The sequence below is a fragment of the Gorilla gorilla genome, chromosome 12, assembly GCF_029281585.2.
Source record: "Gorilla gorilla gorilla isolate KB3781 chromosome 12, NHGRI_mGorGor1-v2.1_pri, whole genome shotgun sequence".
NCBI classification, from domain to species: domain Eukaryota; kingdom Metazoa; phylum Chordata; class Mammalia; order Primates; family Hominidae; genus Gorilla; species Gorilla gorilla.
In genome coordinates this window covers 131,165,626-131,192,566 of record NC_073236.2, presented here as the reverse complement: position 1 = coordinate 131,192,566, position 26,941 = coordinate 131,165,626, and the positions used below count along the sequence as shown (strand labels likewise).

At 36.1% G+C, this 26,941-nt stretch overlaps 1 protein-coding gene across 12 annotated transcripts in view; it reads right to left on the bottom strand.

Annotated features, from left to right (window-relative positions):
- The window catches only part of KIDINS220 (kinase D interacting substrate 220), a 116,406-nt gene that overhangs the window by 22,747 nt on the left and 66,718 nt on the right, over positions 1-26,941 (bottom strand). For 4 of the 12 annotated variants that reach the window (XM_031007907.3, XM_055377456.2, XM_031007906.3 and 1 more), the window contains 5 exons: positions 26,634-26,796; positions 7,434-7,612; positions 6,106-6,329; positions 3,882-3,995; positions 3,139-3,195 (listed from right to left, as the gene is read on the bottom strand). In XM_031007907.3, coding sequence (XP_030863767.3) covers positions 3,139-3,195; positions 3,882-3,995; positions 6,106-6,329; positions 7,434-7,612; positions 26,634-26,796 — 737 coding nt within the window. The remainder of the gene's footprint in view (positions 1-3,138; positions 3,196-3,881; positions 3,996-6,105; positions 6,330-7,433; positions 7,613-26,633; positions 26,797-26,941) is intronic. The other 8 variants (XM_031007910.3, XM_055377457.2, XM_031007915.3 and 5 more) reach the window with 2 other exon arrangements.

Sequence of the window (26,941 nt, the reverse complement as noted above, 5' to 3'; positions counted from 1 at the left end):
TTTTTCTCTATTATACAATTATTTTTAAAAAGCTAGCATGGAGGCTTATAGATATATCCAACTGTTTCACAGAAGTGAGGATTTGTTTTATTAATATATTAATATATTTTATATTAACATATTTTATATTACTATATCATTAATATATTATATATTTTATAATATAAATATGTTCTATATTAATATAATTATTTTATAATATATATTATTTATATATATTATTAATTTATAGAAATCCTCACTTCTGTGAAACACTTGGCTATATCTATAATTTATCTGACAAGTCCCTCCCTGGACATCACAAGCTATAAGCACTACAGTGTTCCTTAATGTGAGAAAACTCAATGATTTTTATAAGGATCTAATTTATAAAGGTGATTCAGATGTTCCGCATGGCAAAAAAAAAAAAAAAAATTTATATATATATATGGGATCATCTCTATTTTGAAAAGACCATAGCTGGTTAACCCCTTATGGCTTGGCTTTTTTAACACATTACCTTGTGACATGACAATTTGTCCAAAAATGTTTGTGTAGTTCTTGACTCTTCTGCAGGCTTTGTATAGAGACAGCTGACTGAGCAGAGATGGGACCAATGGGAAATCCCGTTGTCCAGAAACACAGAGTTTTCTGCTACGGAGCTCGATGGGCTACACATACTTTTCTGCTAGGTACTCTCTGTTGGTCCAGCTACAAAGTTCTGGCAATGTTCCCATGTTCTGATTCTTTACCTTCCACCACAGCTTTCAATTTGTCATTGAACTAAGTGACTACTTAGTTTTTCTAGGCTTCGACAAAACAAATTTTACATTCTATTGTCGTTGTTAATTTCTTAAAAGCAAAGGAAGCTTAGTAAGCATCTATTATTTGTTATGCTAATCATAAAATGATCTTTTCATAGTAAAATAAAAGCAAATGATATGGTTATTCTACTAGACAAAGTCACTAATATATGCAGAGCACCTTTGTTGAGCTTCTAAACACATCTCAAGAATCACACGATTTCCCCTTCTCCAAAAACTCATTTCAAAATTTGCCTAATGCTCCTTTACTGGTCCCTAAAAGAAACTACAGACACCTTTTAATGACATGTATTTGTCTACATTCTTGAGCACGGGAATAGCTACTATGTCAGTATGTCTGTGTCATTAAGGCCATTAACTTTTTCACAGTATCTGATTTTCTTCAAAATTTTGCTCAGGAATTTTAGCTCAGAGAATTGAATTGCATGCAATAATCTGTATGTTAAAGGCTCTCTGACTAAACTAAAGGTCATTCTTGCATATAGTGACGATGACCCATGGATTAAAGATCCCGTAAGCACTAAAGAGAATTATTGTGGTTTACTGTGGATAACTGAAGTCACTGAAACACTTCAGCTGAAATGTTAAAATGACTGTAAAATAATCATCAACCTCTCAACGAAAGCACCACAACGGTTCTCTTTTTCTCTCCTATTAACATTAACTCAAAGGAAACTAAAGTTAAAAAGCTATTGCTGGCCAGGCACGGTGGCTCACACCTGTAATCCCAGCACTTTGGGAGGCCAAGACGGGCAGATCACAAGGTCAGGAGTTCGAGACCAGCCTGGCCAACATGGTGAAACCCCATCGCTACTACAAAAACACAAAAATTAGCCAGGCATGGTGGTGGGAGCCTGTAATCCCAGCTACTCAGGAGGCTGAGGCAGGAGAATCGCTTGAAACCAGAAGGCTGAGGTTGCAGTGAGCTGAGATGGCGCCACTGCACTCCAGCCTGAGCGAAAGAGCGAAACTCCGTCAAAAGAAAAACAACCTATTGCCTGCCAAAATGCAAGTTTTAAGTTAAAAATTACAGATAAACTTAGTAATATTTCACCATGTTAACTCTAACTGCTATGCCACATTTCAACACAGCTATAGGCTAAATTGACCATATTACATGGGTGTAACATAGTCTGTAAATAAAACAACCGAAGTTAAAATACAAACTGGGTTCTTTTTTTTTTTTTTTTTTTTTTGAGACGGAGTCTTGCTCTGTTGCCCAGGCTCTAAATGAAGATTTTAAAGCTCATCACAAACTTATTTCTTATTAAGTACGAAGTCTTATATAGTAATTTTTTTTTTTTGAGACCGAGTCTCACTCTTGTTGCCGAGGCTGGAGTGCAGCGGTGCGATCTCGGCTCACTGCAACCTCCACCTCCCAGGCTCAAGCAATTCTCCTGCCTCAGCCTCCCAAGTAGCTGGGATTACAGGTGCCTACCACCACGCCTGGCTAATTCTCATATTTTCTTTAGTAGAGACAGGGTTTCACCATGTTGGCCAGGCTGGTCTTGAACTCCTGACTTCAAGTGATCCACCCACCTCGGCCTCCCAAAGTGCTGGGATTACAGGTGTGAACCACCGCACCCGGCCACTTACATAGTAATTTATGAGGTGATTCCCTCTACAAGGTTTTTTTGTTTGTTTATTTTTTGTTTTTTTCTTTTTGTTTTTCTTTTTTTAAAGAAACCTACCTTAAGGTGTTGGCAAAAAATGAATAAATAAATAAATAATTTCTTTTACATGCTGAACGATCTTCTGTTTATCTGGAAATTTTATTTTAACAAATATATAGGCAAAGAAAAGTATTATAGTACTGCACTAAAACTCAGACTAAGACTTAACTAAATGTAGACACCTAGATTGAGTTATGAAAGATGCATTTTTAGTCTAGACCATCTAGCTCATGTATCTTTTTGTAGTCTCAAGGGTGATACTGGATACTTTTCTAAAACATTCCACATGTGTAATAGCAACCACAGGCTTAACAAAAACAGTCAAAGGCAAAGCTAGAGCTCACACTGAGGAGCAAATACTACCAACGGAACACCCCCGACAGCTGACAGAAAAAGCCCTTCCTTATTGAAGAATCAAAAAAAAAACCCATCCCATGTATTGAAAAAGGGGAAAAGCAGGAGGAAATAATGGGTGAAGTTAAACATCCGCTTTTTAATTAATTCAGGAACCATAATTATTAGCATTCAGCTACTCTATACTAGCTGCTCATCACACCACAAATGCAGAGTTAGTGAGCTGCTATCATCACAATTAAGACAGTCATTACTGAGGCAGAAGCAATGAGATGCCAGCGATCCACACCACAGGACTACTCCATTACCCTCGAGGAGTCTGTGGGTGAAGAAAGCCCCTCAGCAGCATCCTCCTTGATAACTTCCTAACAACACAAAACAGGAGAGTGTGGGTGAAAAGGGGAAGGGGGGAGTCAAACTGTGAAGACAAATGAACATGATGGTAAAATAATATACAACACTGAAACTCAACAGTTTATGTTTTTGCCTCCTGATTTATAAAAACATATTAATAGAGAGTTTCTTTTTTTAAACTATTACTTTTATCATCAGGAACCTCTAATATTTTGGGCACAAATGTCTTTTATTAGATTCAATAGTTCATTGGAAGAATTTCCCTTATCTTGTTTAAATCCTGCCATTTGATTGAAATTCTTCCTTCAATACATCCTCTATTTTTTATATCATGGTGCTAATATTTACATACTATAAAGGTACTGTATACACATGTTCTTTAAGAAGATATTAGAAATTACCAAATGTAAAGGCTTAGTTTTAAAAGTTTTGGTAGCAAACATTATATTACAAGCCAGAAATTTCTGGCTATAAACAAGTCAACATTTCTTCACTGAGACTGCTAGTCATTTTCCTTCCATACATATTTACCAGAAATGAAAATAAATACATTTTATGTTAGTAATAGGTTATGTTTCTTAAAACTATGTATAAAATCAGTTGCACTCTTTTACTATGTAAAGGAAATAACCAAACCTCAAATGCTATCTATGTTTATTATTAAATTAATATTTGCGTTACCCTTTTATATACTTACTAGGCCATTGTTCTGATCTCTGGGCAAACTCGTTTTTACTGATGGACGTGAGATGAGATGTTGGGAGCCGCCAGGGTAATACCTTGGCGTGTAAAGGTATGGGGCAAAGAATGGCTATGGAAAAACATGTAACAAAAAAGGGGTAAACAATTACAGAAATGAAAGTGTAATGAGATTTTTCAAATGAAACCAATAAGATACAACTCCAAAACTTTAATGCAAATGACAAAACAAAAGAAAAAAAAAGCCTCACTCATATTCCATAAGATGCTAAACTCAAACTTAAGAAATATTACTTACATTTTTATATTGGTCATTTCATATAAGCTTTTTTCAGAAAAATGAGCAACTAAAGTTTTGCACTTTACAGTTTGACATGAGTTTCTCTCTGTATTTAATATGTTTATAAGCTTACCATCTGTCAGGTTCTAAGCAGTTTAACCAATATTAACTCATAATCTTTTTAAAAGAAGCAGACTGGAATCTTAATACTATTCCTTACCAATAAAAAAGATTAGCCTAAATAAGACCAAAAAGTCTGGAATATATGAAAACACCCTGGCACAAATTCCAAGAATAATGTTATTACAAGTTCCTGGAGTTCACCTCTAGTTTACACCCTAGAGTTTATAACCTAAATAAGCAAGCATATTTTTTTAAAAAAACGTGGGGAATCCACTGTTTATGTGAGATTTATAACAATGGCATACATTTGTAACCAGCTTCATATAAACAGAAGATATCAAATTATACAGGCTAAACATAAAGACTGCAGTTCATAAGGTTTTGCTACACTGAGGTGAAACCTTCCCCACCCTTTTTACTCCTGCCAGCTTAGAGGAATTATTCTGCTTTTAACACTAAAAAATCTCAAATAACTACAGCAAAAAGTAGCTAGATTTAAAAACAAGAGAAAACTGTAAATGTTTTTAAAAATGATAAAATACTATTAAAAAGCATGATTACATTATTGTTATTCATGAAATTAGTGAACATAGTATTTCAGGCTAGATGGTAAGGTAATCTTTCATTTTTTAAAATAAGCTTCTCAGTTTCAAATTTTCAGTTGGTATCAACGGAGCTATTTTATGCAAACTTACACGGCAGATTTTAAGACTGGTAAATAAAAACCTGCATTTCACACTGCCTACCACACAGTTAAATTTTAAAAGATGGAATACATGATAAAATGCTATTATTCCACCTTTGTCTCCTTGTCCAAATAGAAAAACGGAGTAACATTTCTCGGGACCCTTTAAACAGTACCTAATTACTTATATGGCCAACATTTTTCAAAAACTGAAAGTTTAAATTCTAGAATCCTTTCTTTGTCACATTTATCCTAAATTCTCTTTCTTCCCAGCTCATATGAGACGTATTTACACAGGCAGTTTAGGCACTAGGCTTCTATGACTAACTAGGTCCTATGTTTTCTCGAATTAGACTAAAGAGGGAGATAGCAAAAATAAGAAATTGCAATGCACCTTAAGAGAACAGTTCCAGAAAGTGTAACCCCAGGTTCATGCTCCATTTTCCTACAGGAAATATTAGTGTTTGAGGTCATTAAAGTGAGAATATAGCTTGGGCCTACTAAACTTGACAGGGCCTGAATACCACTGATAATTAGTTGCATTTCATCTTTTCATCTGGGAAATTATCCTATTTATATTAACTAAAAAATTGTAGATGACTGAAGATAACTTGACATAAGACTCTAAAAATGGGCTACAGTGCTATTATTTGGAAAAACATCTGAGTTCCATAGCAGTACTTTCCCATTATTATCTCACATTTAAAAGACAAAAGTATATTAAGTATAGGTTTACTAAACTACTATAGGAATTTAAGTTTATCATTGTTTTAAATGCCAATATAAACTATTATACAAGATATAACAAATAGAACATTTGTTTATAAACAAACAAAAAACAGATTCCTTTGAAGCTAGGACAGTCACTGCTGACCCTGTGGAGTCCATTTACTTATCAAGAAACTAAATAAAAGAAAAAAAATCTAATATTCAGACTCTCTTGAGACCTAGAACACATTAAAATTCTAAATTATTTTGATTTCCAAAAAGTCCTATATTTTACATTCAAACTTTACATTTTTCCTATGCTAAAGCCAAAGTACAGCTTTAAAACCAAAACAGAATCCACAAGCAGAAAACTGAGGTTTCCCTGGAACAAATTCTTAAAAATAAAGCTGCCTCCAACTTCCTTACCCTGTTGTAGAAGGGATGCTGAGGGCCCGTCATGCCGCTGTAATAGCTGCTGTGAGGCTGTGGTGACACCACTCCACCTGCGAAGGGCCCATTGAAGGACGTGGAAGAGCACACGGATGGGGGCTGGCTGTACCCTGATGGCGCCCTAGGAGGACCCTCATGTAGAGGGAGCGGGGGGTACGCCAGTCCTCCAATACTGATCTGCTCTCTGGCAGCACGAACATCTGAAAGATTCAATCAGACAGACCCCAGAAGGCAAGAGAAAACAGGACATTAGGAATCAGTCCAATTATCACATTCTTCTTTAGTTACTAGGCAGAAACATGACTTTATCACTCTTGCCACGGATTCCAACTAGATTAAAAAAGACAGAAAACCTTGAAAACTCACAGGGCTTTTAGTGAGAAATGCCCAGCTACTTTGCAAAAAAGCATTTTCACCATTTGAAGTCACCAATATCTGGATTCTTCTCTTCAGTTATTGGAACTATTGACTCTTCTGTAACTCTTAAAGGATTTAAGATATTCTAACAATTATTTTTATTCATAACGTTATCAAGTATTAATAACTCATATTTGTTGGGTATTAACACATATAATGTTAGCAAAGACTGTGGGTTTGCAAATTATGAGACTCATCCACCTCTGAACAACAACAAATTCCACAGCCATGTAATACCCTTTGACATCAGCCTTGTAACAGGTACCTAGAAAATAGAATACAGAAGTAGTTTAAGGCGATCTCTTCACAGTTCCTGGAAAACTCAAAGGCAGGTCAGCAGAGCCATGTCATACAAAAGACTGTTTCAATGAAGGTTTTATGTGTGTGCACGTGCATAGAGTGGTACCTCCAGAACTTCATTTATTCCAAAGCCTTAATGTCACTACCCTGAAGCTCTAGTCCCCAGATTTAAGTTAATATCTGAAAAGTAATACAAAGATTTTCTTACTTCTCTGGATAGAGATCCCTGTTAAGAACCAAAGACTGGTGACAAGCAAATTACAATGAATGGATATCATGAAGTCATGACTGTATGTTAAAAGAAATCCAATTCCAAAGTTCCAAAGGAAGGACTTGGGTGGGGGCGGGAGGGGTGGGGACAGGGATCATAATAAAGTGAGATCCACAAATACTAACAGGATTTTCTTAACATTCTCAAAAGGATGCCAAGACTCCTAATCTTTAATTTCATTAATTTTTCTGTGTAGTGCTTAGTTCAATACCTCTTGGTTTTTCATAGAGCAGGAGAAATGTACACAAATAAGTTAAGAAACATGAAAAATTCTTAGAACTTTAGATGAAAAATTAAATTTACTACTAATACCCACCTGCAATAATTTCCCGTAGTTTGGGATCTAGGTTTACAGTGCATGGCAAAAAGACTTTTACATCTCGAGCCACAAGAACTGGGGTCCTTGAAGACAAAAACACTTCAAAATTTCTTATATCTCCATCAATTTCAAGAAGTGGCTCAACATCCTTAGTTGTTGGAATATTCTTTGATATTCTTCAAATAAGAAATCAATGAAAAAGGTTATTAATGTCACTATTAGAAAGGTAAATTCTGCATGTCACCTGAAGTTACTTATACAACAATTACACATCTTGGTCTGATGGATTTGGTCTAATTACACAGCGGCTCACTGCAACCTCTGCCTCCAGGTTCAAGCGATTCTCCTGCCTCAGACTTCCTAGTGGCTGGGGTTACAGGTGTGCACTACCATGCCCAGCTAATTTTTGTATTATTAGTAGAGACGGGGTTTCACCATGTTGGCCAGGCTGGTCTCGAACTCCTGATCTAAGTTGATCCACCCACCTCAGTCTCCCAAAGTGCTGGGATTACAGCATGGTATGAGCCACCATGCCCGGCCAAAAAATCTATTTTTAATTTTTAGGTTTTTTTTTGAGACAGAATCTTGTTCTGCCACCCAGGCTGGAGTGCAGTGGTGCAGTCTTGGCTCACTGCAACCTCTGCCTCCCAACTCAAGCTTTCCTCCCACCTCAGCCTCCAGGGTAGCTAAGACTACAGGCTCATGCCACCATGCCTGGCTAATTTTTGTATTTTTCTATACAGACGAGATTTCACCATGTTGCCCAGGAGGCTCTTGAACACCTGGGCTCAAGCATTCCATTCACCTTGGCCTCCCTATTGGGATTACAGGCATGAGCCACCTCATCCAGTCTAAAAATTTTTTTTTTTAATAAAAGAAAGAAACTCAAAAAAGTAGTATGGTTACAAAAAAAGGTAACAATGAGTACGGCCAGAATTCTACTGCCTTTGGCCATGGCAGGACTTGGGTGGGAAAACAGAAGGAAAGCCGCACATGCACAGGTGTGTCATATGCTCAGGGTCATCTAAGCTGGCTAAGGGTCACCCCTCAATGAAGATTCACTAGTTATTGCTTTACAGATGAGGACAGTGGCCTCAGACAAATCAAACAGATGGCCCAAAGTCACACAACTACGAAAGCAAATCTGACTGGTTCTGAAACCCATGATTTAAATAGAATACCACAGTTTTTCCTTCGCAAAGAAAACAAGAAATGAAGAACTTATAAATAAATTACACAGATTAAAAAAAAAGCTAAGTTTTTCCTTTTTTAAAAAGGGTTTTGTTTCCTATTGTAAAAGTAATATATGCTTACTATATATGTATATACATAAGATAGAAAAACAGACAGGAAAAAACATACTTTAACCAATCAGACACAATACCTCCTAATATAATATGTCACTTAGTCTTTTATTATGCAGAATGTTTGGTATAACTGAGTTCAAGCAATATGTAAACAATTCTGTATCATGCAGAGACTCTTGAATGTAAAAATAAGTAATATTCAATTAAAAACACTTATTAAACACTACTGTATGAAACTGTAGTTTTTGTAGGTCAAAAATGGTCAAATGTTGACAATTCCTGATCTAAGGCAGTAAGCAAGAACACATCACCGAGGGATAAAGGGAAGAAAAAGAAAGAGAAGTTAAAAGACAAGAGGTAGATGAGAAAACTAGAAACAAATCAAATGTCCACTAACAGATGGAAGGATAAATAAATAGTGGTATATCCACACAATGGAATACTACTCAGCCAAAAAAAAAATGAACTACTGATACAAAGAACATGGATGAATCTCTCAATAAATTAATCCAACCAATAAAGAGTGTACAGCAGTATGTTTTCATTTGTATAAAACTAGAAAATGCAAACCAATCTAAAGTATCAATGCAGAGCAAGGTTTGCTGTGAAGTTAGGAATGTGAGGCAGGAGGGAGACAAGGGAGGGTATCAAAGGAAGAGGTGGAAAATTTTAGAACTGATGGAAACATTTACTCTCTTGATTGTGGTAATGACTTTGTGGGTATATACATTTATCAAACTCGTGAGATTGGTCAATTTAAATATGGCAGTTTATTGTATGTCAATTACACCTCCAAAAGTTGTTTAAAAATCACTGGATATATCCTTCCAATTAAACAAGAATATTAACTGTTAGATTATACTAAGTGAGCACAGTTGCAGAGGAGCAGTAAGATTTTCACGCCCTTCAAAAAGTGAAATGGGAACCTTATTCTAATGTTAGTAACAGTTATATCATTTCTTTGGGACTAGCACTTTACTGCTCAGACCCAATACTTGGCTAGTAGCCAAATATTGAAAGTCATCTAAGGGAAAAACCCAGAGAACACAATTAGCAAACAAGAAGAGAATAGGGTGCTGGGGAGAAAATAAGGGTAGCAATTTTATCTTAATTAATTTCAGAAAGTCCGTTTTACAGACACAGACACATGCACAAGACAGAAAAGCCCTCTGAGATGGGGTTACTTTTAATACATTAAAATCGTGTTCAAACTGATTATTAAATATATTTAAAATGAAATGGAAAACCTGGAGAATGGTTGCAAGTGGTGATAAAATCAGAGCTTAAACAGTTAAATAGGTAGTTCATCTACTGCAGGAGTTGAACACAAAATACTAAAAAGAGAAGCTAGAAAGATTTAGATAAAAACACACAGCTGACAAGTCACATGAAACAAATTAACTGCATTTTAATGCCAGCTCTGCTTCTGCCTGAATGCAACAGTGTTCTCAGTATGATGAACAATGCTGCTGTTCACAAGCCAACAGGCTACTGCTGGCTTCCAGATTGAAGTCTCTATTCTAACCTTCTGAGCTCAATACATTAAACTCTTCTGCTGAAAGAGATATTTATGTAAATGATAATCTTTTGGCAGTGGGCCATCAAAATCATATGTGCCTTTATTTTTCAGATATTTTTCCAAAGGTTAGCATTTAAAGAATTTAAGTAACTTCACTTTTCAGTTAAGAGTGAATTTGAATTTCCAGCATTATGAATCATGTGAATTAAAGTTGCCAGCAGTTAAATGGCCCAAAGAAAGCATTATAAAACCTCAGGCATCAATGAGCTCCTAGTAAGTCTAAATGCAATTTCCTTCTATGCTACCAATCTAGCAATACTTGTTAATGCCAACATCAGTGTAAGTTAAAAGCATTTTGATTATAAATGACAGTGGTTTATACAAAGTCCATATTAATTCCTTGGCAGAAATTGCATAAACTATTCATATCACTTCCATTCAAAGTGAGGTTTTAAATTACATAAAAGACTTCTATTTTAAATCAAAATATAAACAGATTCTTAGAGCAGAATTTATGAAGAAAGTATTATTTATCACATTTTATCTAAAAGTAGCTGCCTAATAATGTCATTATTTAGTAAGATGTTAAAAAATAAGACACATTTTGTTTAAAAATTTAAACAGAGAAAACTCTTAAATGCCTTAGAATTTTATTGCCTTGAAACAAATTTAACTTCTAATAGACTCTCAAATACTTTCTACCAGTGAATGTCCATTTATTAAATACCATCCATGAACAGAACACTTTGGAGATTCTGGGAGACAGACAGAACACACAGACAGAAAACAGCCACTTGGCATTGCAGCCAAAAAGTCAGAAACAAAGAAAAAATGGAGTCCATTTATACACCCACTGCCATCTGTGAAAAGGCAAAAGCCCTGGATACCTCAGGAGCTGGCTACACCCTTCCATCTTCACCCTGTTAATTCCTACCCATCCTTTGTGCTCAGTGCAATTTCCTCCTCCTCAGAGAGCATCCTGGAGACCAACTTATGTTCCTTCATTACAAGCCCCCAGAGCATATATACTTTCTTGCATAATATGTGTCATAATTCTGCACTAGTGGAATTACTTTCTTAATGTTTATCTCCCAATCTAGACTGGAAATTCCATTAAAACTGGGAACAAGTTTAGTTTTTTCCACCACTGTATCTCCAGTGGCCTGCACAGAATACTGTCGCAACACTGTTGTCCAATGAATATTTGTAGAAGAAATAAACTACACATGCACAAAAAGGTGTTCTTCCTCAAGAACTCTACCCCTTTAAAATAGAATAATTTTCACCTTAATTGTCCTTTCTGATACTGACAAAACCTTGTGCTTGGGAAAGCATAGGTTGATCCATCTGGAGTCAATTTTGTACATGGTGTGGGGTAGGGGTCCAACTTCATCCTTTTGCATGTGGAAATCTAGTTATCCCAGCCCCACTTGTTGAAGAGTCTGTCCTTTCCCCCATCAAATGGACTTGGCATCCTTGCCAAAACCCAACTGGACATAGATGTATGGGTTTTTCTTGATTCTCAATTATATTCTATTGCTCTATATGTCCATCCTCATGCCTGTGACACATTGTTTCGATTACTGTAGCTTTGTAGTATGTTTGAAATTGAGAGGTGTCAGTCCTCCAACTTTGTTCTTCTTTTTCAAGGTTGCTTGGTTATTTGAGGTGTCTTGCAATTGCATATGAACTGAAGGATCAGTTTTCTGTTTCTGCAAAACAAGGCTACCGGAATTTTGATAGGTATAATATTGAATCTGTAGATCACTTCAGGTAGTATTGACATCCTAATATTTAGTCTTCCTACCCATGAGCACAGGATGTCTTCCCACTTATTTAGATCTTCTTTAATTTCTTTTAGCAATTTTTTTAAGTTGTCAGTGTACAAGTCTTTAATTTTCTTGGTTAAAGTTATTCTGAGATATTTTATTCTTTTAGATGCCACTGTAAAATGAACTGCCTTCTTAATTTCCTTTCAGATTGTTCACTGAAGGTGTACAGAAACACAACTGATTTTTGTGTGTTGATCTGTATCCTGCAAACTTTGCTGATTAATTAGCTCTAATAGCTTTCTGTGGGCTCTTTGGGATTTTTCTATATATAGAAGAATCATCCAATCTGGATTCTTTTATTTATTTTGCTTGTCCAATTGCAATGGCTACAGCTTCTAGTGCAATGTTGAATAGCAGTGGTGAAAGTGGGTATCTTAGTTAACTCAGGCTGCTATAACAGAATACCATAGGCTGGGTGGCTTAAATAGCAGACATTTATTTCTTGAAGTTCTGGAGGCTGGAAGTCAGAGATCAAAGTGCCAGATGGTCAGGTTCTGGTAAGGGCCTTCTTTTTGGTTTGCAAATGATCTTCTTCCTAGGTCCTGACATCAAGGACACTACAGAGAGAGAGAGAGAGAGAGAGAGAGAGAGAGAAGCTCTCTGGTTTCTTCTTAGGAGGGCACTAATCCCATACGAGGATTCCACCCTCATGACCTCATCTAAACCTAATTACCAAAGGCACCAACTCTAAATAATATCATACTGGGGGTTTGGGCTTCAACACGAAAATTTTGGCAGGACACAAGCATTCGTACATAGCAGCAGGCATCCTTGTCTTGTTCTTTTAACTTAGGAGGGATAATTTCAGTCTTTCACCACGGAGTACGATGTTAGCTGCAGATAAGTCAGTAAAGTTAACGACTAAAATGATGATCTCAATGTCAGGCCTACATCCAAAAGCTTTTAAACAAAACAGCTTAATATAAAGTGATCAATTAAGAAAATGAAGACTATGCTACCCACACTATTTCCTAGTCTATTCTATTTAGTCCAATCTTTGCAAATTCATTTTAGGAAAAAAAAAAGAGTTAAGATATTTACTAGTGTTTATACAAACAAGATGCAACCGTTAGTTCAAAAAATAGGATTTGTTTTTTCCCAACAAAAGTGCATACTTTAATAGGACTATTTGAATAAAAATCCCATACAAATGGAATGTGTACTTAACATTAAGAAAGCAGGGAAGCAGCATGTCCTACAACATAGAACACAATTGGCTCAATCAAGATGAATTACCCTTTCAACTAAATATCTATTTTTTATATTTATTACTAATGTCACAGTCAGTTCAGTAAATGCCAACAGTCTTACAGCTTTAACCTTTAGTCATGAGAAGCACACTTGATTGTTTCCAAAGGGATATGTGAGGCCGTCTTCATTTCAGAGGAGCAGAAGTGACTGTACTGTTGTTTGCTCTTTAATGTTTCAACTACCCATTCCGTTGTCTCATGAAGGCCAGTACCTCTGGTTGCTGAAGTTTTGAATATTTGCCATTTTCAGTCCTTCGAGGCAGATAACCCAAGTGAATGTGCATCTCTGAGGGAGTCATGGCCTGTTCCATGTCCTGCTTATTTGCAAATGCCATTAAAATGGCTTTTCTCAGCTCTCCATCAACATGGCAACTAACACTGACTTGGAAATGCCAATTCGGTCTCAGTCACAACTGTCTGCTCCACAGCATCTGTGTTTGAATAATAACATCTTCAGTATGGCTCTGTCCTCCTAAATCCTGGACTTGGAATTCTGTATGTTTTCTTTGTTGGTTTTGTTTTTAAGATGGAGTTTCACTCTTGTTGCCCAGGCTGGAGTGCAGTGGTGCAATCTCGGCTCACTGCAACCCCTGCCTCCTGGGTTCAAGCAATTCTCCTGCCTCAGCCTCCTGAGTAGCTGGGAGTGCAGGCACCAGCCACCACGCCTGGCTAATTTTTGTATTTTTAGTAGAGACGAGGTTTCACCATGCTGGCCAGGCTGGTCTCGAACTCCTGACCTCAGGTGATCTGCCTGCATCGGCCTGCTAAAGTACTGGGATTACAGGCGTGAGCCACTGCGCCCAGCCCTGTATGGCTTTTATAAGTTGCCGTCTCAACATTAAATCTGATGATAGGAATGTTAGTAATGACTTTTCCAACCTGTAATCTGCATAAAATTGTGGTTTTTCCTGTCTATGTAATCCCCAAATTAAAATCCTCACTTCCCAGGTTCCAAACAGACTGGAAAAAATACTTGAGAAAAATCTACCATGATTAAGCCCTGTTCACCCTCACCAATCCTCAGGAACAGATCCTGGTCTCAGCAGCAACTCCAACTCGAGGCACCTCTGCTCACCTTGGCCTTTGGATCTGCCTCTGAGCCTGGACTTCCACACTGGATCTGTCAATTTGCTGGTATTTTCAAGGAAAATACTTCTGGTTTCATTGCTTTTTTTCTATTGTTATTCTGCTCTCTATTTTATGTCTCTCCACTCTAACCTTTATTATTTCCTTCCTTCTGCTAGCTTGGAGTTTAATTTGCTCTTCTTTTTCTAGCTCCTCGAGGTGTTAGGTTAGGGTGTTAATTTAATATCTTTCTCTTTTTTTAATGTACGCATTTACAGCCATAAATTTCCCTCTGAGCACTGCCTTTGCTGCATCCCATAAGTTTTAATCATTCCTAATATTCTTGTAAAAGTATTTTCATAACTATTCCATGAGTCACCTTTCCTACCATGTTGGAAAGAACATTAGCTTAGGGGGTCAGAAAGTAGACACTTTGTCTGCCACAGCCAAAGTAATAAAAGTACTAAGAGCTGAAGCTGTCCACATGCAGAAGACTGCATTAAGTACACAACAACTCTCAACAGAGAAAAGAACTTGCCAGAAGAGAAAAGAGGCATCTATGCTCGTGTGGTGGTCACAGAATATTCTCAAGACAACAATGCGAACAGTGCCAGGTGTTCTCACTGACACTCACTTTTCAAGGTCTACAAAAGTAAGTTTGCATTTTAGGCATCTTATTGAGTAACTACACTAGGAAACAACGAAGTGCTTATATATTCTGCAGGCCAAATAGATCATCATGGCATGCCTTCTTCAAGTGTGTTTGTCTATTTCTGGTTTAAAAGAAGACATTTGCAAGTATCTAATGTGTTTGACTTATGTGTTTAAGGACGGTGTGATTAGGGTTAAATAGTGCAAACCATAAAAGCACTTGTATAAGCTGCCCTGGAAACCATTGGCAGAGCTAAACAAAGTTATTATTTCACTTACTAGAAGAGATTACTCTACATTAAACAAAAACTATTTCCCACCGAGGGTGTATATCTCCAAGATGATCTATTTGGCCAGAACATCAGGGCCCAAGATTATGTTTTTATATGAAGGAAGGAAACTTGTACGCATGTAATTTAAAGGATTAAAAAAACCCTTAAACTCAGTAGAATGTCATCATATACAAAAACTCTCTTTGGCTTTAAGGCTGCAATTCTGGCAACTAGATGGATGAAAAAACAATCAACAACCAGGGAGGGTAAAAGATAAAAACTCAAAAGGGGTATCTGCCTAGGTTCAAGTACAATACTGGTAAGGCACTGTCTTCATTCATGTCTACTACATCGAATGTTCTGAGGAAGGTACATTTAGGGGCTCTGTATCCCTCTTCTTATATAAACTCTAACAGGGAAACTATATTTAAAAGTTATGAAGAATTGAGAGGGAAATTTAAGAAGAACGAAGTGGCTGAATACCTACTGTCTGCCATTCTCTGAGGCAGGTGCTTTACCTAGTTTATCTAACTTCTCTCTCTGCATCCCATAAGGTATTTATTATTTCCATTTTTAACATGAGGAAACTGAGGCTCAGAGAGGTAAGCAATGGATGCAACACCACCACAGTCATAGCAGCAGAGCGGGTACCTGCTCCTGACTGCTTCAAAAGCTGCTGACTGCTCACTGTACCAGTTCAAACAGGAGCCACAGACATGGCTCAAAATCCCTCAGGTAACGACTTACACGTTTTTAACTCCTTAAAACTATAATAGAAAATAATGCTGTTACATATTACATTTTAACAAATTGAAGAAGATCAACAAATAAGCTGTGCTCATAAGTCATCCTGGGTTTTTCTTTTAGTTTCAGTTTTTTGCAGACTTTGAAATAAAGCTTCTCCTCCATCTTCATGCACATATTTAATTTCCTTCATCATTTTTTCAGAATCCAGATCAGCACTTTTTTGTTTACAAAATTATGCAAACCAGTACACTACACAACAGCCTAGAAGCCTGAGCAAAGACTGTAAAAATGATTTAAAAATTGCATGACATGACTTTCACCTAGTCAGAGAAGCAGAGAACACTTCAAATAATTATAAGAAATGTGAACAACTCCAAGATACTATTGGTGATTCACCTATGAAACAATATTCCCCATCAATCTTTCAAGTTTCTAGATCAGATTAAATGAAAACATCCTGTCATCACAAAGAAAGTTTAAACACCGGTAACATTTGTGTCTACTCACGATTTAGGACTTTCTTAATGTTACAGTCCCAAAACTAATTAGAGAAATAAATAAATGTTTAAACCAATTTAGGATTGTAACAGTTGTCCACAATTCTCCAATTTTAATATTCTTCAGAATAGCTCATTTTTCTCACTAACTGAATTTGTTAGGAAATGTTATAATTTGAATCAATAAACTTGTATTAATTCTGCTTTATTTATTGGACTTTTGCATAAGATCTGGAGAAAGGCTTCCACTGGGAGTACAAGTCTAAAAAATAGTGTATTACTGCATGATTTTTACCCAGTTACAACCGTGCAAGTAATCAGATATTAGTAATTCAGGTGACAAAGCAATACTTTCAGCTACGGTAATGAGAGAAGACTTTAGTAAAGTGGTAAGAGAGGCAAAATAATTCATAACTGACTCCATGTGAAAATAGTGTCTATCATTAAAAAGCAAAGCCTGCTTTTTGGCATCAAGAGTTTATACTTGATATTTTAAAATGTTCCGACAAAAGTACATGAGATCAAATTTTCATAGCTGTTTTAGGCATCACTAGCAATATCATAAGTTGCTACCAAGTGATGTATTGTCCATGCAATTGTCGCCTTTAAGAAATCTAAAAGTGTATTACATTAATCATATATAGAATGCAAATGTTTGGTAATAAAACCGAATGACAGGCATAGAGAAAGGAGGCTCTGAACTCAAAGTAGATCTATGAATATGTTTCAGATTAAGGCAAAATCTTCATTATACAAGTTCTCTTAAAAGATTTAATGTTTAAAAAGTATAGAACTGAAGTTCTACAATGTTTAGGATTTAATATTTTTATATCTAAATGCAAATTTGTAAACAGATCGATTTCTTTATGCTCCTCCTTTTTCATAGCCGCTATTTTCCCAAAAGTTAATTTAAACTAATTTGAGGAGACAAAAGTAGTACAACACTTAAAAACTATGTCATATGAATAGATACCCATTCATTTGCCTATGATCATGATTCTCAGTGCTGAAAAATGTCCTGAAGCCATTTTTTTTTTTAAACAACAAAAAAGGAAATTCAACCTTTCATTAAATTCTGACTTGTTTTTCTATGGAAGGGGAAAGCAAAATGTATTACATCTTATTTTTGGCCAAACATGCTAATAATGTTTGTAGTGAAATGCTCCCATCTTGTGGACTTTTTGAATATTGCTAACAGGAGTCACTTCTGCAGCATGGTTTTACACCAGCAGCTAGACATTTTCTTAGCATTTGAATTAGCTAGCATTTTTGTTACAAATCACTTTTGTTTATTCTTGTATTTTAAAAAGTCTTTAAATATTTTGATTTGAAATTCTGAAATCACAAACCTTTACTGGAAAAATCAGCTTCTGGAAAAAGTTGGCTACTTGATCTGTCAAGGCATATGTAATTTTTTTGGTAAATTGAATTCTTTAATAATCAGACTTGTTTGAAAAATATAACTATACATAATGCTCTTACTATATTATAAAATAAACTGTAAACCTGCACAAGTAATAATTTTTTTTACATATTAAACATGTATTTCTTACATATTAAAACATATATTTCAAGAAATTGTCTTTGGTATTAGTTTCCAACAATTCCAAACACTGTAGAACTTTGGAATGTTCTATATACTTTTTCAATGTTAAATCTTTTAAGATAACTCGTACAATAAGGGTTTTGGATAATGAAGATCTGGGTTAATATACCTGAGTTTTTCATGTTGACGTTAGAAACACATGACTTTGGAACACTTAATATTTTTTCTTCATTCTACGTTTGCATTAAACACTGAAAATGGCATTATGAGAGTAAAGTCTGAGAAAATACATTCAAAATCAAAAGTAAAAGAAAACCTATTGGCTGGGCGCAGTGGCTCACGTCTGTAATCCCAGCACTTTGGGAGGCTGAGGCGGGTAGATCACGAGGTCAGGAGATCGAGACCATCCTGGCTAACACAGTGAAACCCCGTCTCTACTAAAAATACAAAAAAATTAGCCGGGCATGGTGGTGGGCGCCTGTAGTCCCAGTTACTCAGGAGGCTGAGGCAGGAGAATGGCGTGAACCCAGGAGGCGGAGCTTGCAGTGAGCCGAGATCGCGCCACTGCACTCCAGGCTGGGCGACAGAGCGAGACCCCATCTCAAAGAAAAACAAAAAAGAAAAAAAGAAAATCTATTGAAAAAGTTACCTAAAAAAAATTATAGCCATATAGTAGACATAGAAATGGTATAAAGGCTTAAACAAACAGATGTACCAGATGTTTAAGTGCTAAATATCAGAAGTGATTTTTTTAAAGCTTTCCACACAAAACCTAGCACAGTTACTAGACACAATTAGAACTAAATAAAGCATTTATCTGAGATTTTATATGTTGCTAAGTTGTTCGCGTTTTTCAATAGAAAAGATAAATTCAACACTGCAGAAAAATTTCTATCTGCTATAACATTCCCATTGATACCTAATAAGTTATTCTAAATACTCATAGATATATCAATGAAAAGTTAAAATCTATCTGGAAATTAAAATATTTAGTTTTCTGGTATCTCAGACCCACTGCCTAGCTGGCAGCTACAGAGGACAGGCTCCTGGCCCCCAGAAACAGACTTGGGGAAGCGCAGTTACAGCTGTGAGGTCTTAGGTAACTCCTGCTCTCCGCCTCTTAGGGTTAGAAGTACAGGTTGAGTATTCCTTATCTGAAATGCCTGGGACTAGAAGTGTTTCAGATTTGGGAGTTTCGGCAGTACCAGCTGAGCATCCCTAATCCAAAAATCCAAAATCCCAAATGCTCCAGTGAGCATTTCCTTCGAACATCACGTCGGCACTCAGTTTCAGATTTGGGGGCATTTCAGATTTCAGATTTTCAGATTAGGGATATGCAACCTGCATTAAATGTGATAATCTAGGTAAAGTGCTTAATCCAATGCATGGGACAGAATGAGGGCTCACATAATATATTAGCTACTACTTTTATTAGACTGTGCCCTGCATATAATAAATTCTATAAATATCTGTTTAATAAATGAACACAATTAAAATGTTTAGCACAACAGAACTGGAGTCATCTAAGTACATGGCCTTTTAAAAACAATTCTGACAACAAGTCTCTAAGAAGAAACTGAGTCTCTAAGAAGACTCTGAAGTGAGAGGAACCTGTCTAGAAGTAGTCAATCCAAAGCAACTCCACCAGAATGTAAATTAGTACAACCTCTATGGAAAACAGTATGGAGATTTCCTCAAAGAGCTAAATGTAGATCCACCATTTGATCCAGCAAGCCCATCACTGGGTATCTACCCAAAGGGAAAAAAGTCATTATATGAAAAAGACACTTGCACATATATGTTTATAGCAGCACAATTCACAATTGCAAAGATGTGGAACCAACCTAAGTGCCCACTGACTAATGAGTGGATAAAGAAAATGTGGTTTATATACACCATGGAATACTACTCAGCCATTAAAAGGAACAAAATAACATATTTTGCAGCAACTTGGATGGAGCTTGAGGCCATTATTCTAAGTGAAGTAACACAAGAGTGGAAAACCAACAACCATATGTTCTTACTTATAAGTGGGAGCCAAGTTATGAGTAAGCAAAGGCATACAGAGTAAAATAATAGACTTTAGAGACTCAGAAGGGACAGGATGGGAGGAAGGCTAGGGAAAAAAAACTACATATTGGGTACAATCCAGGTTACTTGGATAATGGGTGCACTAAATCTCAGAATACACCACTAAATAATTCATCCATGCAACAAAAAACCACTTGTACTCCAAAAGCTATTGAAATAAAAATTTTAAAAAACACAGAGCAACTCCACCAGACCATGGCATTCATAAATGGATTATGAATGTAAGAAACCTTAGAAATGCAGCTGAACTCAGAGTTACAGGGAATGCCTTCAAAAACATTGCTGTGATTTTAGCATCACCTGACATAAGGCAGAAACCGCCAAGTGTTAGGTGAAATATACAGTCATCATTCAGTCAATGTGTACTGAGAAGCTACTATGTGTCCGGCCCAGGGATATACTGGTATATAACAAAAGAAACATTTTACCCATATTTAAGCCTAAAGAATGAAGTATCTGGATGGACAGTATTCTCTTCAAGATAAAGTGAGGCTTCTCATCTACCACCTCCCCAATCCATGCCTTCCTCAATCCAAAAGTTATCATCAGATTTCTTTATTCTTTCAGAAATACCCACTACTGCCTAAATACTGATCACTTGTCTCGAAGCAAAAAAATTCAGCAATGTTTAAGAAAGTTACAGTTCATGAAGTGTATAGTCTCATTCAGGAGACAAATAAGAAATAGCAATGCAAATATGTATAAGAAGGTAACTATGGCCAGTGCTACGAAAGAACACACTAGTACATAAAGGACTCATCTAATAAAGCCTCGAAGGATGGGGGGGCTTGGTAACAAAAGGCTTCCTAAGGCAGTAATATTTAAGATGAGACCAGAAGAAGGAGGTGGGAGGGGCCAAAGAGAAGAGCACGTGAAAAGTAAACAGTAAGAAGGAGAAGGAGCCGGAGCCAGGCTGAGGACACTGCGAACTCCAGCAGAAACCTGGTGCCTGAATACAGATTTTGACCAATTATATCCTTTTGTCTTTAGAGCCCAATTTGATATGCACAGACCATCATTTGCACTTTATACTATCTATAAGTCAAAATCATTATTATTCTAAAAGCAACTCATTAGTTGCTCTCCTGCCCATGATATCTTTCCTACACCTAGCAGTCTTCAATGCCACAAAAATCACCTTTCATTCACTCTCAACCAGGGGTTTGTATATCAGAGAGCCAGACCATGGCAAGAAACAGGAAGGAAGGCAATTTTTTAAATGATACAAAAAGTTGGCTATAAACCCATCATTAAAAAATAAAGAATAAAACGATCCTAAGAAACAGGAAAGTATTGCGACAGGGGAGACACAAAGGGAAATTAGTCTTATAAATTCTTGCAGATGTTTAGAATAACTAATTTTCTTTCAATACCCTGCAACAGGACTGTAGGTGAGGTTATTTACTTCCTAGCTCACATAGAAAATGCCACAATGTCCTATTTCTATAACCCAACTTTTATTATCTTTAAAAGACAAGGTTTCACTAGTCACCCAGGCTGGAGTGTAGTAGCTATTCACAGGCACAGTCATGGCACGCTGCAGCCTCCAACTCCCAGGCTCAAGTGATCCTCCTACCTCAGCCTCCCGAGTAGCTGGGATTACAGGCGTACTCCACCATGCCCGACTCTATTAATCATTTCATCTTTACTGTGGGATAGCCAATTACTTTCTGAACTTTTCATTTACCTTAATTTTTCCACCCAGGTTCATTCCTATTCCCTTCCCACCGTGAGAGTCTCAAAACAAGCTCCCTTGAATCAACAGGCTTCCCTAACTCAGGCCAAGCTGCACTGATACAGCAAATAGGCCCTGAAGCATCAGGGTAATGGCTACACATTTTTCAAGACCCTGCAACAAATCCCCATCTTACTCAGGGTAAAAGCCAAAGTCCTTACCATGGTCCTCCAAAAGGGGTCCATGAACCCCACTGGTGACCCGACCTGACCTCCTACTCACTCGCTTCACTGCACCCCATCTCACCACATCAGCTCCCTTGTTGCTGTTCCTTCAACATTGATTCCGGGTGCTCTCTGGCCCGGAACTGTTCCCTCTGCCTGGAAATGCTTTCTCAGATACCTGCCTGGAAAACTGTCTTGCCACCTTCAACCCTTCCTCAACTCTTCCCTTCTCCATGAGGACAATCCTGATCCCCTTACTTAATGCAGAACCTGCACTACTCTTCATCTCCTTAACTCTCTTCTACCTTTTATTCTTTCCACCACACTTGCTGCCTTTTAACATGCTAATTATGTATTATATATGTTGTTTATTACCCATCACTCTCTGACAGACTGCAAGCTCCTCGGGGCAGGGATCTTTGCTGGTTTTGTTCATGGATACACCCAAGCTCCTAGAACTGTGCCTGGTCCATAATAGGTGTCCAATAACTGTTTTCTGAATAAATGAATGAATTTTAAGCTTTCTCCCCTTAATTTCTCTCACATCTTTGGATGTTGCTGGAAATCTAGTAACAACAACAAAATAAATAAGTAGCAAAATACACAAATAGGTAAACTAAAAAAAAGCCAAACACGTCAGTTTAATGCATTTCACTGTTTTCTCCAAACAACAAAAGTAGGCATGATTTAAAGATACATCAAAATAAGCTAAAAAATTATGCCCTTCACCTTTATCTTTAGAAATCTGAATTGTCCAATTTTCACAAAGACATGGATAAAAATAATGCAAAGCCAGAAATGCACATTGAATGGTCAACATTACATCTGATTATGGGTATATTTATACAACGTTTGCAGGCTCACTCTTCACACTGAACTTGGCAAATATACAAATGTCATTTATTTCTGTCCAGATAAAACATGATTTCTATTATAGATGACACAATCTTTATTTCAGTAAAGACCTGCTTAGTTTCCTCTCCTATATGGGGAATTATCTTGTAATTTTACAAATAACTAGATCAGGCTTTCTCTTTAAAAAGATAAAGATATGGATAAAATATTGAACCTCTGCAGTCAAAGCAAGTGTGTTTTGAGAATCAAGATGGAAACAATAACTATATAAAAGATAGTAATTTAATAAATTTTGAATGATGACAACACCAATACCTACAAATAAGTCATATATCAAAAACAAAGAATTTCATGAAGATTCTAAGCTATATATAAAAAACACCAAAATAGCATGCATTAAACAGTTTTTGGAATAAATATTGCTAGTATCTCAAAAGCTAAAGAGAAAAATTATCAGTACAAAGGATGGACTTTGTACTACAAAGGAGGTGAAGCAACAACTTCCTCTAAACTAACTAATGTTAAATTTTTCACGTTATCCGCATTCATAACTTAAGTCCACATGCAGAAGAAACAAGCTTGTGCAATAATCCAGGCCAAATGATGGCGGGGAAGAGAGGGAAGGAGAGCTGATCATCACCCAGAAAATGATGGAGAGAGCAAGCAGGTTAGTGAGAGCTACAAGAGGTATGAGATGACTACATGTGATAAAATCAAGCTTATGAAAGCTTTGGGTGAATATCAGGAGAGGTTATCATAAAATATGATGTTTTATTATGAGAATGTCCTAAATAATGTATAGAAATAACATTACTTGAATAATTTAAAAATAACAGGTCTATTAAAGTCATAAATTAGATGTCCATAGTGTCTGTACAGCAAATTGCTACTTCAATGAAATGGAAAATGGCTACTATTCTGAAGCACCCTTAGAACTTATTCAACTGTTCTTTAAACATCAAAATAAAGTACCAAAATAAAGAATGTTGTTATCCTTACCGCAAACTTATTCTGACCATATCATGGCCTGGGTAAAAGATTGACGGAGCAGTGTCAAAACAGAAATTTAAAGCACTATCTTCATGAAAACTACTTAAATTCATTTTTTAAAAAACCACTATCATTCTGCTTTAAATGCCAGAAATAAAGTTTTAGATTAAAATATTTCAATGGTTGTCTAAAATGCTGCAATAAAAACTAGACACAAAATTTTTAGTTTTTGTTTTACTCCCTTTCTTACTAAATGTATGTTAAAAAAAAAACTCTCAAATGATCCAGACAAAAGCTTTCAACTCAACACATAATTGCAAGAAAATTACAATAATTGTACCAATTAAAACCATCTTGAATGAACAGTGTGTCATCTTAATGTTCCCGTGGTTTACAGAGGGGTCTATTTAATTCGCTGAAATTGCTTTCCAGTGTTAGTATCAAATGTCATTTGTTAAAAGTTGAACAATTTAGAAAATAATTTAACAACACAATTTCACCAAACACCACCAACATTTTCTTTTTCACCTGAATAAAGCCAGCAGATGTGTCATCAAATTGCTATAAAAATAAACGAGGCTTTTTATGGATTAAAAAATAAATTTTACTACTAGCGTTAAAAATACTATTTTCTGATTTTTACCAAATCAGATTTCTTTAATACAACAAATGAATATCAATTACATACTGCTGCTTTTTGTCAGCTGTAAATAAAACTTTCTCTTATTCAAGTGACAAGCAATAGCATCAAAGAACTCAACTACAGTTAACTAGAAACATAATCATCTAGATTATTCTCACATACTTTAATATCTGGCTTTTCAATATGTTAATCAAAGTGTCTTCCTATAGTTTTTCATTCCAAATCCTTATTATATATAATTATTTTAAGTCAATTCGTACGAATTATCAATGATTGCTTACTATACTTTTTCTCTTCCTTAGACTAGCTACAAAATATTCTTTGTAAGTAGTTGCAGGCATTTAAGACTTAAATATACCTATTTCACCAGAAAGAGAAGAAAAGCATCTCAAAATCACCCCAAATCCAGCCCAGTCATAGATGGCAAGCCTGCCAAATGCCGAAGTTTAAAGTAATGAGTTGGTTTAATGGCAAAGCAAAGTTCACATCCCTCATTCTATCCCCACCTAACACCTCTGCACTTTCCAAAGCTTCAAGAATACATAAGGCACCTAGCAAAGTACCTGACGTGAAGGAAGGAGGTCAGGAACACTAAGTGACTCGACCTCCTTAAGCAAGGACCCATGTGAGATAACTAGTTCTCCTGTGCCCAAGTTTACAAATTTCTTGAAATCTAGAAATACATTCCTGGAGTAATATACTACTCCTAAACCAATTCAGACAGGGTCTAAGAATCTAAAGCAGCCACAAATTCCTTCCACTACTGTTTCTTAAGACATCACTCCACAGTTCCTAAACGAAGGCTTATTCTTTTTTATGACACATTTTTATTTACACACAAACGATAACAACAACAATCTTGAGGACAGATGAGTGTCAAGGGATTACCTGTTTACATTAAATTGGGCTTTATGTATAAATATAACATGCGAAAAATAAACCTCATTATATTGGTATGAATTATTACAAGGCACTTAAATCTTTTTAAAAGTTAAGTTTTAACCGCTTAGCAAGCGTTCATAATTATACAGCACTTGTATTATAATACAAACGTTTATTCACGAAATAAAACCTTGTATGTACAATAAAATATTGTACTACAGAACCAAGAGAAAAACGAATCACGCATCTCACAATAAGATGATTTGTAAAACCTCAAAGACCAGATGCAATTCAATACCACTTCTCAATAGGCAGACAGTAATTATACATCACTGCATCTACTGGAACACCTACTTGATACAGCACACAGGTTTAAACCACTAAACTACTTTCACATAAATTAAACAGCAAAACCTAGAAGAGCTCAAATCTGTGGACTAATACAACAACATCTATAATTCTAAAACCAGTTATTTACTTAGAAAACATTAAATGTGTACATAAAAAATAGGAACTAGAAAAATAGGAAAACCATATACTGACAATACTCTAAGGAAATAAAAGTTATCTGAAATCTTAGAAGTGTATATAAACTATACACTAAGGCTGGGCACAGTGTTTCACGCCTGTAATCCCAGCACTTTGGGAGGCCAAGACAGGAGAAATGCTTGAGCCCAGGAGTTTAAGACCAGCCTGGGCAACACTGCAAGTCCCTGCCTCTACAAAAAAATAAAAAGAAAGAGCCAGGAGTCCTGGTGCACGCCTACAGTCCTAGCTACTTAGGAGGCTGAGATGGGAGGATGACTTGAGTCCAGGAGTTTGAGGCTACAGTGAGCTATGATTGTGCCACTGTGCTCCAACCCGGGTGATAGAGAGAGATCCTGTTTCTAAAAAATTTTTAAAAATTTTAAATAAACTTTATATACCTGAAAAAGGAAAAGTTTGTCCAAATAAAGTCATAGATTTTACATGACAGGATATATACCTGTGCTAATACAACTCCAAAATTATAATGGAATTAATAAGAATGATTAAATCCAGGAGTATACATTTTATACATATTATTTTGTATTGTCTGCTTTATACGTGGTTTTTTTTTTTTTTAACTCAACCTAAAATAAAGTAAAATACAAAGAGGTCACAAAAGGTACCTTTCGTAGATGGTTTTTAATGTCATTTGATCTGGAATACCTTCAGTCTCTTCCAAATATAATATGAGCCATGAAGTCCGGTATGGCCACTGCTCAGTAAGGTTGATCCAGCTAGCAAGCCTGTCCCAGTTGAAACTAATCTGATTGGCTCTCAGTAATCGTCCTTTTAAAAAATACAAAAGCATTTTAAAATTAATAGATGTGTGATAGTATGTTAAGTAAAACATTTAGTATATTCACACATATTTTAAATTTCTAAAATTTACCATTTAATTTATACTACAAATTCAAATCTAGTACTGCCATGG